This window comes from Triticum urartu, chromosome 6A (assembly GCF_056163025.1).
Source record: "Triticum urartu cultivar PI428250 chromosome 6A, HENAU_Tu73, whole genome shotgun sequence".
Taxonomy (NCBI): domain Eukaryota; kingdom Viridiplantae; phylum Streptophyta; class Magnoliopsida; order Poales; family Poaceae; genus Triticum; species Triticum urartu.
The window spans coordinates 533,728,938-533,741,836 of NC_141878.1; the positions used below are offsets into that span (position 1 = coordinate 533,728,938).

At 50.9% G+C, this 12,899-nt stretch overlaps 1 protein-coding gene across 1 annotated transcript; it reads left to right on the forward strand.

The window, feature by feature from the left end:
* The first annotated feature begins 1,187 nt into the window (after window positions 1-1,187).
* Window positions 1,188-2,377, forward strand: LOC147966102 (EPIDERMAL PATTERNING FACTOR-like protein). Its single transcript, XM_087527107.1, has 2 exons — window positions 1,188-1,643; window positions 1,777-2,377. The coding sequence occupies exons 1-2, from the start codon at window positions 1,527-1,529 to the stop codon at window positions 2,026-2,028; spliced, it is 369 nt and encodes a 122-aa protein (XP_087383233.1). The 5' UTR covers window positions 1,188-1,526; the 3' UTR covers window positions 2,029-2,377.
* The last annotated feature ends 10,522 nt before the right edge of the window (window positions 2,378-12,899 follow it).

Here is a 12,899-nt window from a genome sequence, read left to right on the forward strand (position 1 = left end):
TGTCCTCCTGTATCCTCCAAGATTACAAGACTAGGAAAATTTGGATGAAAGAATGTTTGACGGCACAGGATAAACAAATGAATTTTGCCAAGAGGTTTGAGCGCATGAAAATTTTCCTTCAAAATATAGCACTCCAAAATTTTCGAAGATTCTAACCATGCGAATCGAACGACAACCATAGAAAAGTTCGTAAGGATCCAAATACTCCAAAATTCTATGAAATCCATTTGAATCAAAGGAGCCTTGAAAAATTTGGGGACCAATTTCTTTGCCACATTGAAATTCGACTATGAACCATGTAGGGCCTCTTTGATTCGTAGTATTTTGAAAACGTAGGAATAGAAAAAGTATAGGGTTGGAATGGCATGCCCACTTGAATCCTATAGGATTAACAATGAGTGTTTGATGCCACGGAAAAAACAAAGGAATCGTAAAAAGAGGTTGGGGTGGATGTTAGATTTTCTATAAAATGTAGTATAAAAGATTCCATAGGATAAATTCATATGGGATTCAATCCTATGAATCAAATGACCAACATAGGAAAAAAAATCCCAAGGATTTCAATTCTTCAGAAATCCTATAAAATTCCATTGAATCAAAGGAGCCCGTATGCTCTAACACTTTGTAGGACCACTTTGGATTATAGTATTCTTTTTTTGAATGTTTGATTATAGTATTCAAAAAATATAGGAAGGAAAATCATAGGATTTCGATGTCGCCTACCACAAAATCCAATAGGATTCACCCGCAAAAAAATCCAATAGGATTACATAACACAGGAATTCTGCAATGCGTGCCTTTGGATGGCCCACGAGAAAAAAAACACAGAAATTTTAGAGTGTTGAGGGGAGAGAGTAGAGAGAGATAGAGTGTATTGGACTTCTCCAAGAAAAATAAAATGAGATTTGAGCTCATGTTCATATTCGTATGGAATAGGCAGCATGTAAATTTGGTGGCAGCAATCCTATGATTTAAATGGCTTTCTAAAGTAAATACTGTGAAATTCCTTCAATCTAGGGAGGGTGACACTAGGAGCCGTGGGTTAGCACCGAGTGGAGTGGTACGTACGTGTACAATGTCACATGTGGCAGCGAGGGGTGGTCACCATCTCTGTCTCTTGCGACCTCCATGGCTCCATTCTGCAGCGGCATCTCAGCCTCCCTCCCATACATATACGCCCGTCTCGTCTCTTTCCTAGCTCTCATCCCATTTGCAACTTCGCTCCTCATAGGCCACTGACCACCTTCTTTTACCCTCTGATGTCCGATCCAGCGGCACCATCACTGCCCGCCCATCTGCACTAGCCGGCCACCTTGAGCTCCAACAGAGTAGCTAGGTTTCTCCTAGTTGTATCCCTAGCTCTGGCCAGTCTGATCGAAGAACCTACACACAAGGCAAGCTGCAAGCTAGCTTCCTCTTCCACCTCTGCCTCTGCATCACCCCAGGCTAGAAGCTTCTCTTCTCTTTAGCCTCACTCTCACCGTCACCGGCACATACTCTGCGGCTGTAACGACCGAGATGGTCGGATGGCCATGAGCTCATCTCCTCTTCGGGCGTTCCTGGCGGCCATGCTCCTCAGCTTCCTCCTCGGAGCTGTGACGACATTCAGCCGCACCACGCCGCCGATGCTCTCCGCTTTTCAGGTACGTGTATCCTCAGAGCATAGATGATAGAGCATCACACACTCTCCCTCTCCCTCGCACTTGTAGTTCCATTAATTTATGTGGCTCGAACTCGAACTAACTAAATGGCACTGACGCTGATGTTCATGGGCAGAACCTGGCGGAGGACAAGTCGCGGCTGGGGTCGACGCCGCCGAGCTGCCACAACCGGTGCAACACGTGCAACCCCTGCAAGCCGGTGCAGGTGACCACGACGCTCCCGGCGGGGTCTGGCGGCCCGTCCACGGCGTCCCGCGGCTCCTCCGCCGCCGCCGCCGCCGACGAGGCCGCGGCCAACGTGCAGTACTCCAACTACAAGCCGCTGGGGTGGAAGTGCCGCTGCGCCGGCCGCCTCTACAACCCCTAGATCGTCGCCTAGATAAGCCGCTGATTACCACAACACTCCTCGACGGCGGCATGTACCCTAGAGGCTCCGGCCGGGCGGGCGGCCGGTCGAGACTCGAGAGCTACGGTCCCGGTCTAGTTTTGGTTAGTTCATTTGGTCCCATAAATTCCTTGGCATCTCGTGTACCGTCCTGGTCCTGCACCGCAGGCTTGCATTGTCTTGTGTTCATCTTGCTACGCTGGTTCCAACATTTTACGGCGTACGCATGTAAGAGTGATTGGGATCGATGAGCGGGCGGTAAATTATGTATTGTAGCGTAGATGTAACAGTAATAACAGTACTGGTGCTGTGGTGATGGCGGGTTAAAAGCCAGGCAAGCCTGCATGGCTGCACGTGACTCTCCTCTGACGTGAATCTGAAATCCCGAGTGGATCCGGTCCAAGCTGCTGCGCTTGCCCCAGCAATTAGCGCCACTGACCGGGGTCTCCGACACGTTTTCCAGGAGCGGCTGAGCGGTGGCCCCCGGCCCCGTCACCGAAGTAATTGCGCTTGTGTGTGTACTCCTACGTGAAAACTCTCGGTCATGAGACGTGGGTCCGAGGCGAATGGAGGCTAGCGCGGTTTTTTAGCCTGATCATCATTATCCACGGCACGGCTCTGGTGGATCGCCATGTGTTAATTTATGGTGGTGTCTCCCTCGCCCTGGGGCTCGGCTCGTATCGTATGGGTGTGGGGTTCGCCGCGCTTGGAAGTACCCGCTCGGACGTGGCTCTTGTCGCTTGTCGGGCCTCCCCCCCTCCCTCCCTCCCGCTCTGTAGCGGCGTCCGGGGTTGGGCAGATGCGCAGTGTGGGCACACGGCGCGCGTACGGACACGCCAGTAGCGACTAGCGACGATGCAGGTGTTGCTGACAGTAATAGTTTTTTCAAATTGATGAAGTGAGGCAGGGGTAGTTTTCGTCTGCAAATAGGGGTGTGTCAAGACCCGAGAGAGGCATCAAAGCTAGAATGGGCAGAAACGCGCACCGAGAACCCACCGCCTTTCCCCGGATGGCGACGCATGTGGCGACGCCGCTTGACCGCCGGTGGGCGGTTCACCTTGTCGCCGACCTCACCACGTCGGCACTGAACATTTTTCAAGCGAGGCGTTCTGCTCCGGCGGGGTGATTCCCCTGTGCTGGCCCTCATCAACGACCGCGGGGTACGCGTCGACTCGATGCGGGTACACGGAAAGTTTTTGATCGGGGAAGGGACGCAGGTGCGTTTCCCTTGTCACGTTGTGCTGGTCGACAGGGCGCTGGGTTCCGAGGCGGAGGCGTGGCGCGACGCGCAGATCGAGACAGAGGAGGAGAGGGAGCGTCGAGAATGGAGGAGGATCAAAGCTGCAGCGCTGTGTGGTGCGGCCATTCCCTCCCCTCTCGACGAAATCTACTCCCCTCCTCTCCCACAAGCGAGCGATCCGCCAGAGGATAACCATGAAGCCCTAGAAGCTGAGGCTCGAGGCGGGGGCTCGGGTGATTGTAGACGGGGACGAATCGAAGCTGATGGAGATCATCTCCAGGTTCTCGACAGGAAGCTCACCGAGGCGGAAGACTGGCGCCTCACACCGACGAGCAGGCTGGTGGGGGCGCTCAGGATGTTGCTGTGGGCGATGGAGGAGGCGGAATCGGACGACCCCATGAAGCGATAAATTGAGTGTGGTGTTCCGCTCGCGCCGCCGTGCTCCGGTGGGCCCGTTCGTGGTTGGTGCGGTGATGGGCCTCCCTGCACCGGTGCCTGCGGTGGTCATGGATGAAGGAAATATGCCCTAGAGGCAATAATAAAGTTATTATTTATTTCCTTATTTCATGATAAATATTTATTATTCATGCTAGAATTGTATTAACCGAAAACATAATACATGTGTGAATACATAGACAAACATAGTGTCACTAGTATGCCTCTACTTGACTAGCTCGTGAATCAAGGATTGTTAAGTTTCCTAACCATAGACATGAGTTGTCATTTGATTAACGGGATCACATTATTAGAAGAATGATGTGATTGACTTGACCCATTCCGTTAGCTTAGCACTTGATCGTTTAGTATGTTGCTATTGCTTTCTTCATGACTTATATATGTTCCTATGACTATGAGATTATGCAACCCCCGTTTACTAGAGGAACACTTTGTGTACTACCAAACGTCACAACGTATCTGGGTGATTATAAAGGTGCTCCACAGGTGTCTCCGAAGGTACTTGTTGGGTTAGCGTATTTCGAGATTAGGATTTGTCACTCCGATTGTCGGAGAGGTATCTCTGGGTCCACTCGGTAATGCACATCACTATAAGCCTAGCAAGCATTGTAACTAATGAGTTAGTTGCGGGATGATGTATTACGGAACGAGTAAAGAGACTTGCCGGTAACGAGATTTAACTAGGTATTGAGATACCGACGATCAAATCTCGGGCAAGTAACATACCGATGACAAAGGGAACAACGTATGTTGTTATGCGGTTTGACCGATAAAGATCTTCGTAGAATATGTAGGAACCAATATGAGCATCCAGCTTCCGCTATTGTTTATTGACCGGAGACATGTCTCGGTCATGTCTACATAGTTCTCGAACCTGTAGGGTCCACATGCTTAAAGTTTCGGTGACGATTGTATTATGAGTTTTTGTGTTTTGATGTACCGAAGGTAGTTCGGAGTCCCAAATGTGATCACAGACATGACAAGGAGTCTTGAAATGGTCGAGACATAAAGATTGATATATTGGAAGACTATGTTCGGACACCGGAATGGTTTCGGGGAGTTTCAGACATATACCGGAGTACCGGGGGGTTACCGGAACCCCCCGGGGAGTTTAATGGGCCAAGATGGGCCTTAGTGGAGAAGAGGAGGGGCGGCTACGCCTCCCTGTCATGGATCTAAGACTGACAGTAGAATGGGGGGTAGGTATGAGGAGGCAATATCCTAGCCATGGAGTAGTTGTACACACGAGTTTACGAGTTCAGGCCGTTCGCGGAGGAAGTAACAGCCCTACGTCTCGGTGCCCTGAGGCGGTCGACTGGATTATACGTGTGTGTGTGTGTGTGTTTACAAAAAATGTGAATCCTTGTGTCTGTGGAGGGGGGTGGCTTATATAGAGTGCGCCAGGACGCCAGCCGTCCCACGTTACAAAGGGTTTAAGGTACATTAAAGGGAGACGTTACTGGTAACGCTAGTAAATAAAGAGACATAATGACCATTAAAGCTATGAGGTGATGTCCTACCGTTGTAGTTCAGAGCGACTTTAGACCTTCTGGTGGTCGAGTGACAGTCTCCGCGGTCGAGTGACTTCAAATCTTCCAAGTGGAAGTCCTCATGGTCGAGTGGATGATGACTCCTCTTCGAATGCTTCTGGTTTTAGGGTGATGTCCTAGGGGAGGGTGTCTAGGTCAGGCCTATGACCCTACCCTAGGTACATAGCTTCATCATCAACCCCTGAATGGTTCAGGGTTCGAGTGGTGAAGGAGTTGATAACCTCTCCGATTCAGCTTTTGCGCTTCAGAAATGTCTTGTCCAGAGGTCGAATGAACATTCATGATGTCTTCAACTGCTTGTTCAGTCGTCTTGATCCATTCTTGGTTTTGTCGAGTGAACTTTCATTGCTAGGCTCCGAGTGTTGTTATGGGAAAAATCTTCCGTCTGACGGGTTGTTCTGATGTCTGTGGATTTCGTGGGATTCGAATTTTGGGAAGCGTGCCGGGCGGAGGAGGCCGCAGTAATCCGGACAGATTAGGCAGGCCGCCTTGATCTCCGCACCACCTTTTTCACCACGTATTGCGTGCGCGACTGTTGCAGGATTTGATCGGATCGCCTAGGCCCACGAGTCAGCCACTCGGAAATGACCTCATATAAGGCGTCGGACGGGGGTTTTCGCACAATGCGTTCCCATTCTTCCCCTTCCTCCTCTGTTTTCTCCACCACATCTGCTTCCGCTCTCGGCATCGTCGCTCCGTTCGAACTCGAACCACTGCCATGGGGAAGGAGAAGACGGTGGCGTTGGAGTGCGCGAAGAAGGCAACGGCGAAGGTGAAGGGGAAGAGGTCCAGCCGGGGCGGATCCTCCTCAAGGTCTGGCTTGCCGCACGGCTGGATCCAAGGTGACTGGATCCGATCGACCATCAGCCAGGACGACATCGACGATCTGGTCGAGGGAGGGCTGATCCCCCACGAGTCGGCGCGGCTCCAGGAAGGAGAGACTGAACCGCGTCCTCGAGATGGTGAGTGCGTACTCCTCGCAGCTCATGTCGACCGTGGATTTTCTCTACCTCCCCATCCTTTTTTCCGGGGGTTTTTGAACTTCTTTGGAGCACAACTTCACCACTTCAATCCCAATTCCATCGTATATCTTGCCGCCTACATATCCATGTGTGAGAACTTCTTAGGTTGTAGGCCACACTGGGGTCTTTTCAAGCACATTTTCACTTGCTGTTCTCAGTCGGTCAAGAAGGCCAATCCTAGTGACGAGAAAACGCACGTGATTCAGATGTGCGGGGGTCTTGGGATTCAGATGAGGAACAAAAGTACTTTCCCAACCATGATCTTTCCCGAGTCGGTCCGGGGTTGGCAGTCGACCTGGTTTTATTGTAAAGACCAGCCGACTCCAGGTCAGTCGACCGGGCTCTCCGCCTTTTCTATGGCTCGGGTCGAGAGGCCTTCCGCATTGAAAGTGATCCCGGAGGAGAAAGCTCAGGTGAAGGCGTTGGTCGAGCGGGTGGTCCAGCTCGTCCGGGACGGCGTGACTGGTATGGATCTGCTGGAGGTATTCCTCAAACGACGCGTCCAACCGCTCCAAGCTCGCGATCATCCAATGTGGATGTACTCGGGCATTGAGGATCCACTCGGATCCACCCGGAGGAGATCGACGAGGGCACGGTGGAGAAGTGGCTGAGAGGCATCACATGCAACAAAGATAACCCCAGGCGGTCCAGGTGGGTCGTTCCATTTGATAGTTCGCGCCAGCCAGACCAGGCCTGACTCTGGACTGTTGAGAACTTTTCTGATGAACCATGTAACCGCCTGTTGACGGCTGGATGTTTGTTTTGCTTTGCTTGTTATCTTTCAGGCTCTTACTGAGATGTATTCAATGCCCAACGGAGAGCAGGAGCAGAACTCGGAGGAGGAGGCGAGCGGAGGTGAGAGTGGCGAGTGGCACTCGGACGAAGAGGAGGGCGAAGAGAGCGACGACCCGAGTGATGAAGAAGAAGTCGACTCGCCTCCTCGTAGAGAAAGGAGGTCCAAGCACACTCACGACCCGGCAAGCACCCCTGACCTGGTGGCCGCACCGACTGGGCAGTCTTCGAAGCGCCCTCGGACGTCTTCTCCAGTGCCGACTGAGAAGACACCGAAGCAGCCCAAGACTACTTCGCCTCCAGCACCGAAAACTACCGAAGGCCGCATCTTCCAAACCGCCGAAGGCTTTGCCCAAAATCAAAGTGGCCATTCCTACTATCTCTGGGTAACAATCTGACCTGATCCTTTGGTTGACTTGGTGTAACCGAACGTGACCGACTGAATGTTGACATTTGCAGTGCTGCCACCTCTGGAACTTCCACCCGCTAGTACGAAGATGAGGGGATGGAAGATGCGGTTACCTCCAACCCAGGTACAACTCTCGTGATCTTGTTCTTGATTACTTGGTCGATTAAATTCTGGTGATTCATTTGGGGTCGACTGATTTCTTTGCAGCCCCACCCAATGTTATCGAGCTTCCGGATGACGATGAAGACGTGATGCCGAGGCCCAGGAGGAGCAAGAAAGCAGTAGCTGGCAAGATATCTCAGTCGGAACTGGCGACAGAACCAACAGTCCAACAGCCCGAAGATGCAAGTAGAGCCTCTGTAACCTTTGCTGTCCTAGAGTCGAGTGAGCGCCCCGCACCATCGACTGTACCAGTGTTTTCTTCAGCCATCCAACCTCATGCCTCGGGGCTCCAAGCTGTTGCGTCTGGACCGTCTGTCCCCTTCTTCACCACCTATCATGTTCCGGAAAGCCAGTCGGACGCCGCTGTGGAGGCTATCCGTCAGGTTGGCGTAATGATGGAGCGGATGAAGGTGGTGCACGACAATAACCAGGCTGCTTACGACGCCAGCGCGGCTCTTCGAGCCAATGTCTAGGTAAGTTGACTTCCGACTGAACTTGTCTTATTAGGATATGCTACCTGAATATTTTCCTTCGCACAATCTCTTATTGTCTGCTTCGAATCTGTACACCCACTGGGTGTTTTGTCGTCTTTATTATTTGCACTCTTCCACTCGGCCTGGTCGAATGGGATCTGAACCAGTGGGGGCACGCTAAGTGCACCACTGGGTGTAGTCCCCGAGACCGCAGTCGACTGTTGGCAGTCGGCTGGGGTCTGAGCACTTTTTGTCTCTTTTCTTTCTTCCACTCGGTCTGGGCGGACCACGTCGAGTGGGCTCTGAACCAGCGGGGGCACGCTAAGTGCACCCACTGGGTGTAGTCCCCGATACCGTAGTCGACTGCTGGCAGTCGGCTGGGGTCTGAGCACCTTTCTTTTACTCGGCCTGGGCGGACCATGTCGAGTGGGATCCGAACCAGTGGGGGCACGCTAAGTGCACCCACTGGGTGTAGTCCCCGAGACCGCAGTCGACTGCTGGCAGTCGGTTGGGGTCTGAGTAGTTTTGAACTTTTATTCACTCGGAAGTAAATAAACTTTGATCTTGTCGATTGATATGTCTTTTACTCACTATAGAAATATTGTACGCTTATGTCCAAGTTCGCCGAATTTGAGGAAAAGCAGAGGCAACTCAACCTTGATCTGGAGTTGGCTCAGCAGAACTTAAAGAAGGCTCAGGATGAAGTTGCTGGTACGGAAGGTAACTTGCCTGTCGACTGCTTATCCCGACCATCCTTCAAATTACCCCTTAGTTCTTCTGTTTGATCTGACTATTTATTTTGCAGAGAAAATGAGGCTGACTCTGGAAAAGAAGGACCTGGACCTTGCAGCTGCGCAAAAGGAGGCTCAAGAGAAGATTGCCCTTGCTGATAAGAAGCTAGCTTCAGTCAGAGCGTTGGAAGGGGAAGTAAGCAAGCTGGAGTCGTCTCTCACTGAATCCAACTGAGAGGTGACTCATCTGAAGAAGGATAAGGTGGCTCTGAACGAGAAGCTGGAAGACATGGCTCGCAAGAGAAATGACTTAGAAGCTTATCTGGAAACCCTCGCTAAGAAGCTCTTTCTTATGCTCGAAGGTATCCCTTTTAATCCGACTGCTTTGCTATTTGCAAGTTAATCCTGACCAGTCGACTTATTAAATCTTTGAATTTTCATAATTCTGCCAAAACTTTGAAGAGGAGACTGGGCGGATCGAGACGGGTTTGGATCCTATCCTTTCTCCAGTCGGCGATGAGGCTGCTATGAATGTGCTTTGACTGGAGTCTCGTGTTACCAGTGTTACCAGCTATCTTGCTTGTCTGAAGGTGGCGGTGTTGTGTATTGATGGATCACTCTGGTCAAGGGCAACGCTTCAGAATGATCTTGAGTCTCTGATGGCTCGACTCAATGAGGTCCCTGGTCGAGTGCAGGAATGGAAGAAGTCCTCTGCCCGATGCGGTGCTGACGTGGCTCTGTCACTAGTCAGAGTCCACTGCAAAGAAGCTCGAGAAGAGAAGCTGGCGGCGATCAAGGTTGCCAACACAAAAAGGCACGACTTCCAGTCCTTCATGGAGACTTTCATTGCTGCTGCCACTCGGATCGCAGACGGGATTGATTTGGACGAGTTCGTCGAGCCTGCAAGTCCTCCTCCCGCCGAGTGAACGAACTTGGTACTTAAGCTTGCTTTAAATTTGCCTCGGAATGCCGAGTGGTTTTTTTAACCATTAAACTCCTTCGGGCCTAACGCCCGAGTACTTTTATCTTCGTCCTAAAACTCTTGAGATTTTATCCGATCTTGGTTTATCTTTTGCATATGCTTGTGTTTGCCCTCGAGCGGAACTTGTTCTTCACTCGGAATATTCTTTGAAATGCAACTTTGAAGGAGATATCCCAATCGACCTGCACCTCGTCATCCTTGCGGATAGGGATGGAGCGCACATTGTACTTGTGGCGCAGCTCTGAGGAGAGGTTCGCAGTCGACCTGCACCTCGTCGTCCTTGCGGATAAGGATGGAGTGCACATTGTACTTGTGGCGCAGCTCCATGGAGAGGATTGCAGTTGACCTGCACTTCGTCATCCTTGCAGATAGGAATGGAGCGGATATTGTACTTGTGGCACAACTCCGTGGAGAGGATTGTAGTCGACCTGCACCTCGCCATCCTTGCGGATAGGGATGGAGCGTACATTGTACTTGTGACGCAGCTCCGTGGAGAGGATTGCAGTCGACCTGCACCTCGCCATCCTTGCAGATAGGAATGGAGCAGACACTGTACTTGTGGCGCAGCTCCGTGGAGAGGATTGCAGTCGACCTGCACCTCGCCATCCTTGCGGATAGGGATGGAGCGGACATTGTACTTGTGGCGCAGCTCCGTGGAGAGGATTGCAGTCAACCTGCACCTCGTCATCCTTGCGGATAGGGATGGAGCGGACATTGTACTTGTGGCGCAGCTCCGCGGAGAGGATTTTTCAACTTAGGCGAGTACTACACTGTAGCTAAGCCTCCGAGTGTGTGGTTTGTTCATCACTCGGTAGGATTTTTGAAACTTAGGCGAGTATTGGACTGTAGCTACCCCCGAGTGTGAGGTTTGCTCATCACTCGGTAGGATTTTTGAAACTTAGGCGAGCACTGGACTGCAGCTAAGCCCCCGAGTGTGAGGTTTGCTCATCACTCGGTAGGATTTTTGAAACTTAGGCGAGTATTGGACTGCAGCTAAGCCCCCGAGTGTGAGGTTTGCTCATCACTCGGTAGGATTTTTGAAACTTAGGCGAGTACTGGACTGCAACTAAGCCCCCGAGTGTGAGGTTTGCTCATCACTCGGTAGGATTTTTCAACTTAGGCGACTACTAGACTGCAGCTAAGCCTCCGAGTGTGAGGTTTGCTCATCACTCGGTAGGATTTTTGAAACTTAGGCGAGTATTGGACTGCAGCTAAGCCCCCGAGTGTGAGGTTTGCTCATCACTCGGTAGGATTTTGAAACTTAGGCGAGTACTGGACTGCACCTAAGCCCCCGAGTGTGAGGTTTGCTCATCACTCGGTAGGATTTTTGAAACTTAGGCGAGCACTGGACTGCAGCTAAGCCCCCGAGTGTGAGGTTTGCTCATCACTCGGTAGGATTTTTGAAACTTAGGCGAGTATTGGACTGCAGCTAATCCCTCGAGTGTGAGGTTTGCTCATCACTCGGAAGGATTTTTGAAACTTAGGTGAGTACTAGACTGCAGCTAAGCCCCCGAGTGTGATGTTTGCTCATCACTCGGTAGGATTTTTGAAACTTAGGCGAGTACTGGACTGCAGCTAAGCCTCCGAGTGAGAGGCTTGCTCATCACTCGGTAGGATTTTTGAAACTAAGGCGATTACTGGACTGCAGCTAAGCCTCCGAGTGAGAGGCTTGCTCATCACTCGGTATGATTTTTGAAACTTAGGCGAGTACTGGACTGCATCTAAGCCCCCGAGTGAGAGGCTTGCTCATCACTCGGTAGGATTTTCTTGAAACTTAGGCGAAACGGATTCACAGCTAAGCCACCTACTGGGGGATCTCAAAAACAAACTTAAGCAATTGATAATCATTTTGGGAGACTGCAAAAAATTCTTGTCTTTCATAAACAAACTATAAAGGTGCTTCTTATTACATCTCAACAGACTGAGTGCTTAAGTATAAAAGGGGCGGAGCAGCTCCGCATTCCAGGCACGCGGCTCGTCTTTCTTGTGCTCGATGTCATAGAGGTGGTACGCTCCATTGTGGAGCACTCTGGTGACCACGAAGGGGCCTTCCTAAGAGGGAGCAAGTGATACGTCTCCGTCGTATCTATAATTTTTGATTGTTCCATGCCAATATTCAACAACTTTCATATACTTTTGGCAACTTTTTATACTATTTTTGGGACTAACATATTGATCCAGTGCCCAGTGCCAGTTCTTGTTTGTTGCATGTTTTTTGTTTCGCAGAATATCCATATCAAACGGAGTCCAAATGGAATAAAAACTGACGAAGATTTTTTTGGAATATATATGATTTTTGGGAAGAAAAATCCACGCGAGACGATGCTCGAGGGGCCCACGAGGTAGGGGGCGCGCCCCTGACCCTCGTGGCCACCCCGTAAGGCAGTTGGTGCCCTTCTTTCGCCGCAAGAAAGCTAATTTCTGGATAGAGATCGTGTCAAAATTTCAGCCCAATCGGAGTTACGGATCTCCGGGAATATAAGAAACGGTGAAAGGGAAGAATCTGAGAACGCAGAAACAGAGAGGGACAGAGAGATAGATTGAATCTCGGAGGGGCTCTCGCCCCTCCCGTTCCATGGAGGCCATGGACCAGAGGGGAAACCCTTCTCCCATCTAGGGAGGAGGTCAAGGAAGAAGAAGAAGGAGGGGGGCTCTCTCCCCCTCGCTTCCGGTGGCGCCGGAACGCCGCCGGGGGCCATCATCATCACCGCGATCTACACCAACACCTCTGCCATCTTCACCAACATCTCCATCACCTACCCCCCTATATCTACAGCGGTCCACTCTCCCGCAACCCGCTGTACCCTCTACTTGAACATGGTGCTTTATGCTTCATATTATTATCCAATGATGTGTTGCCATCCTATGATGTCTGAGTAGATTTTCATTGTCCTATCGATGGTTGATGAATTGCTATGATTGATTTAATTTGCTTGTGGTTATGTTGCTGTCCTTTGGTTCCCATCATATGATTGCGCGCATGGATCACACCATAGGGTTAGTTGTATGTTGATAGGACTATGTATTGGAGGGCAA

Bases quoted from the DNA above. Each gene is read 5' to 3' on its own strand.
- LOC147966102 (XM_087527107.1), top strand. From the start codon at position 1,527: ATGGCCATGAGCTCATCTCCTCTTCGGGCGTTCCTGGCGGCCATGCTC. The intron at 1,644-1,776 runs GTACGTGTATCC...GTTCATGGGCAG, and splicing joins CGATGCTCTCCGCTTTTCAG to AACCTGGCGGAGGACAAGTC.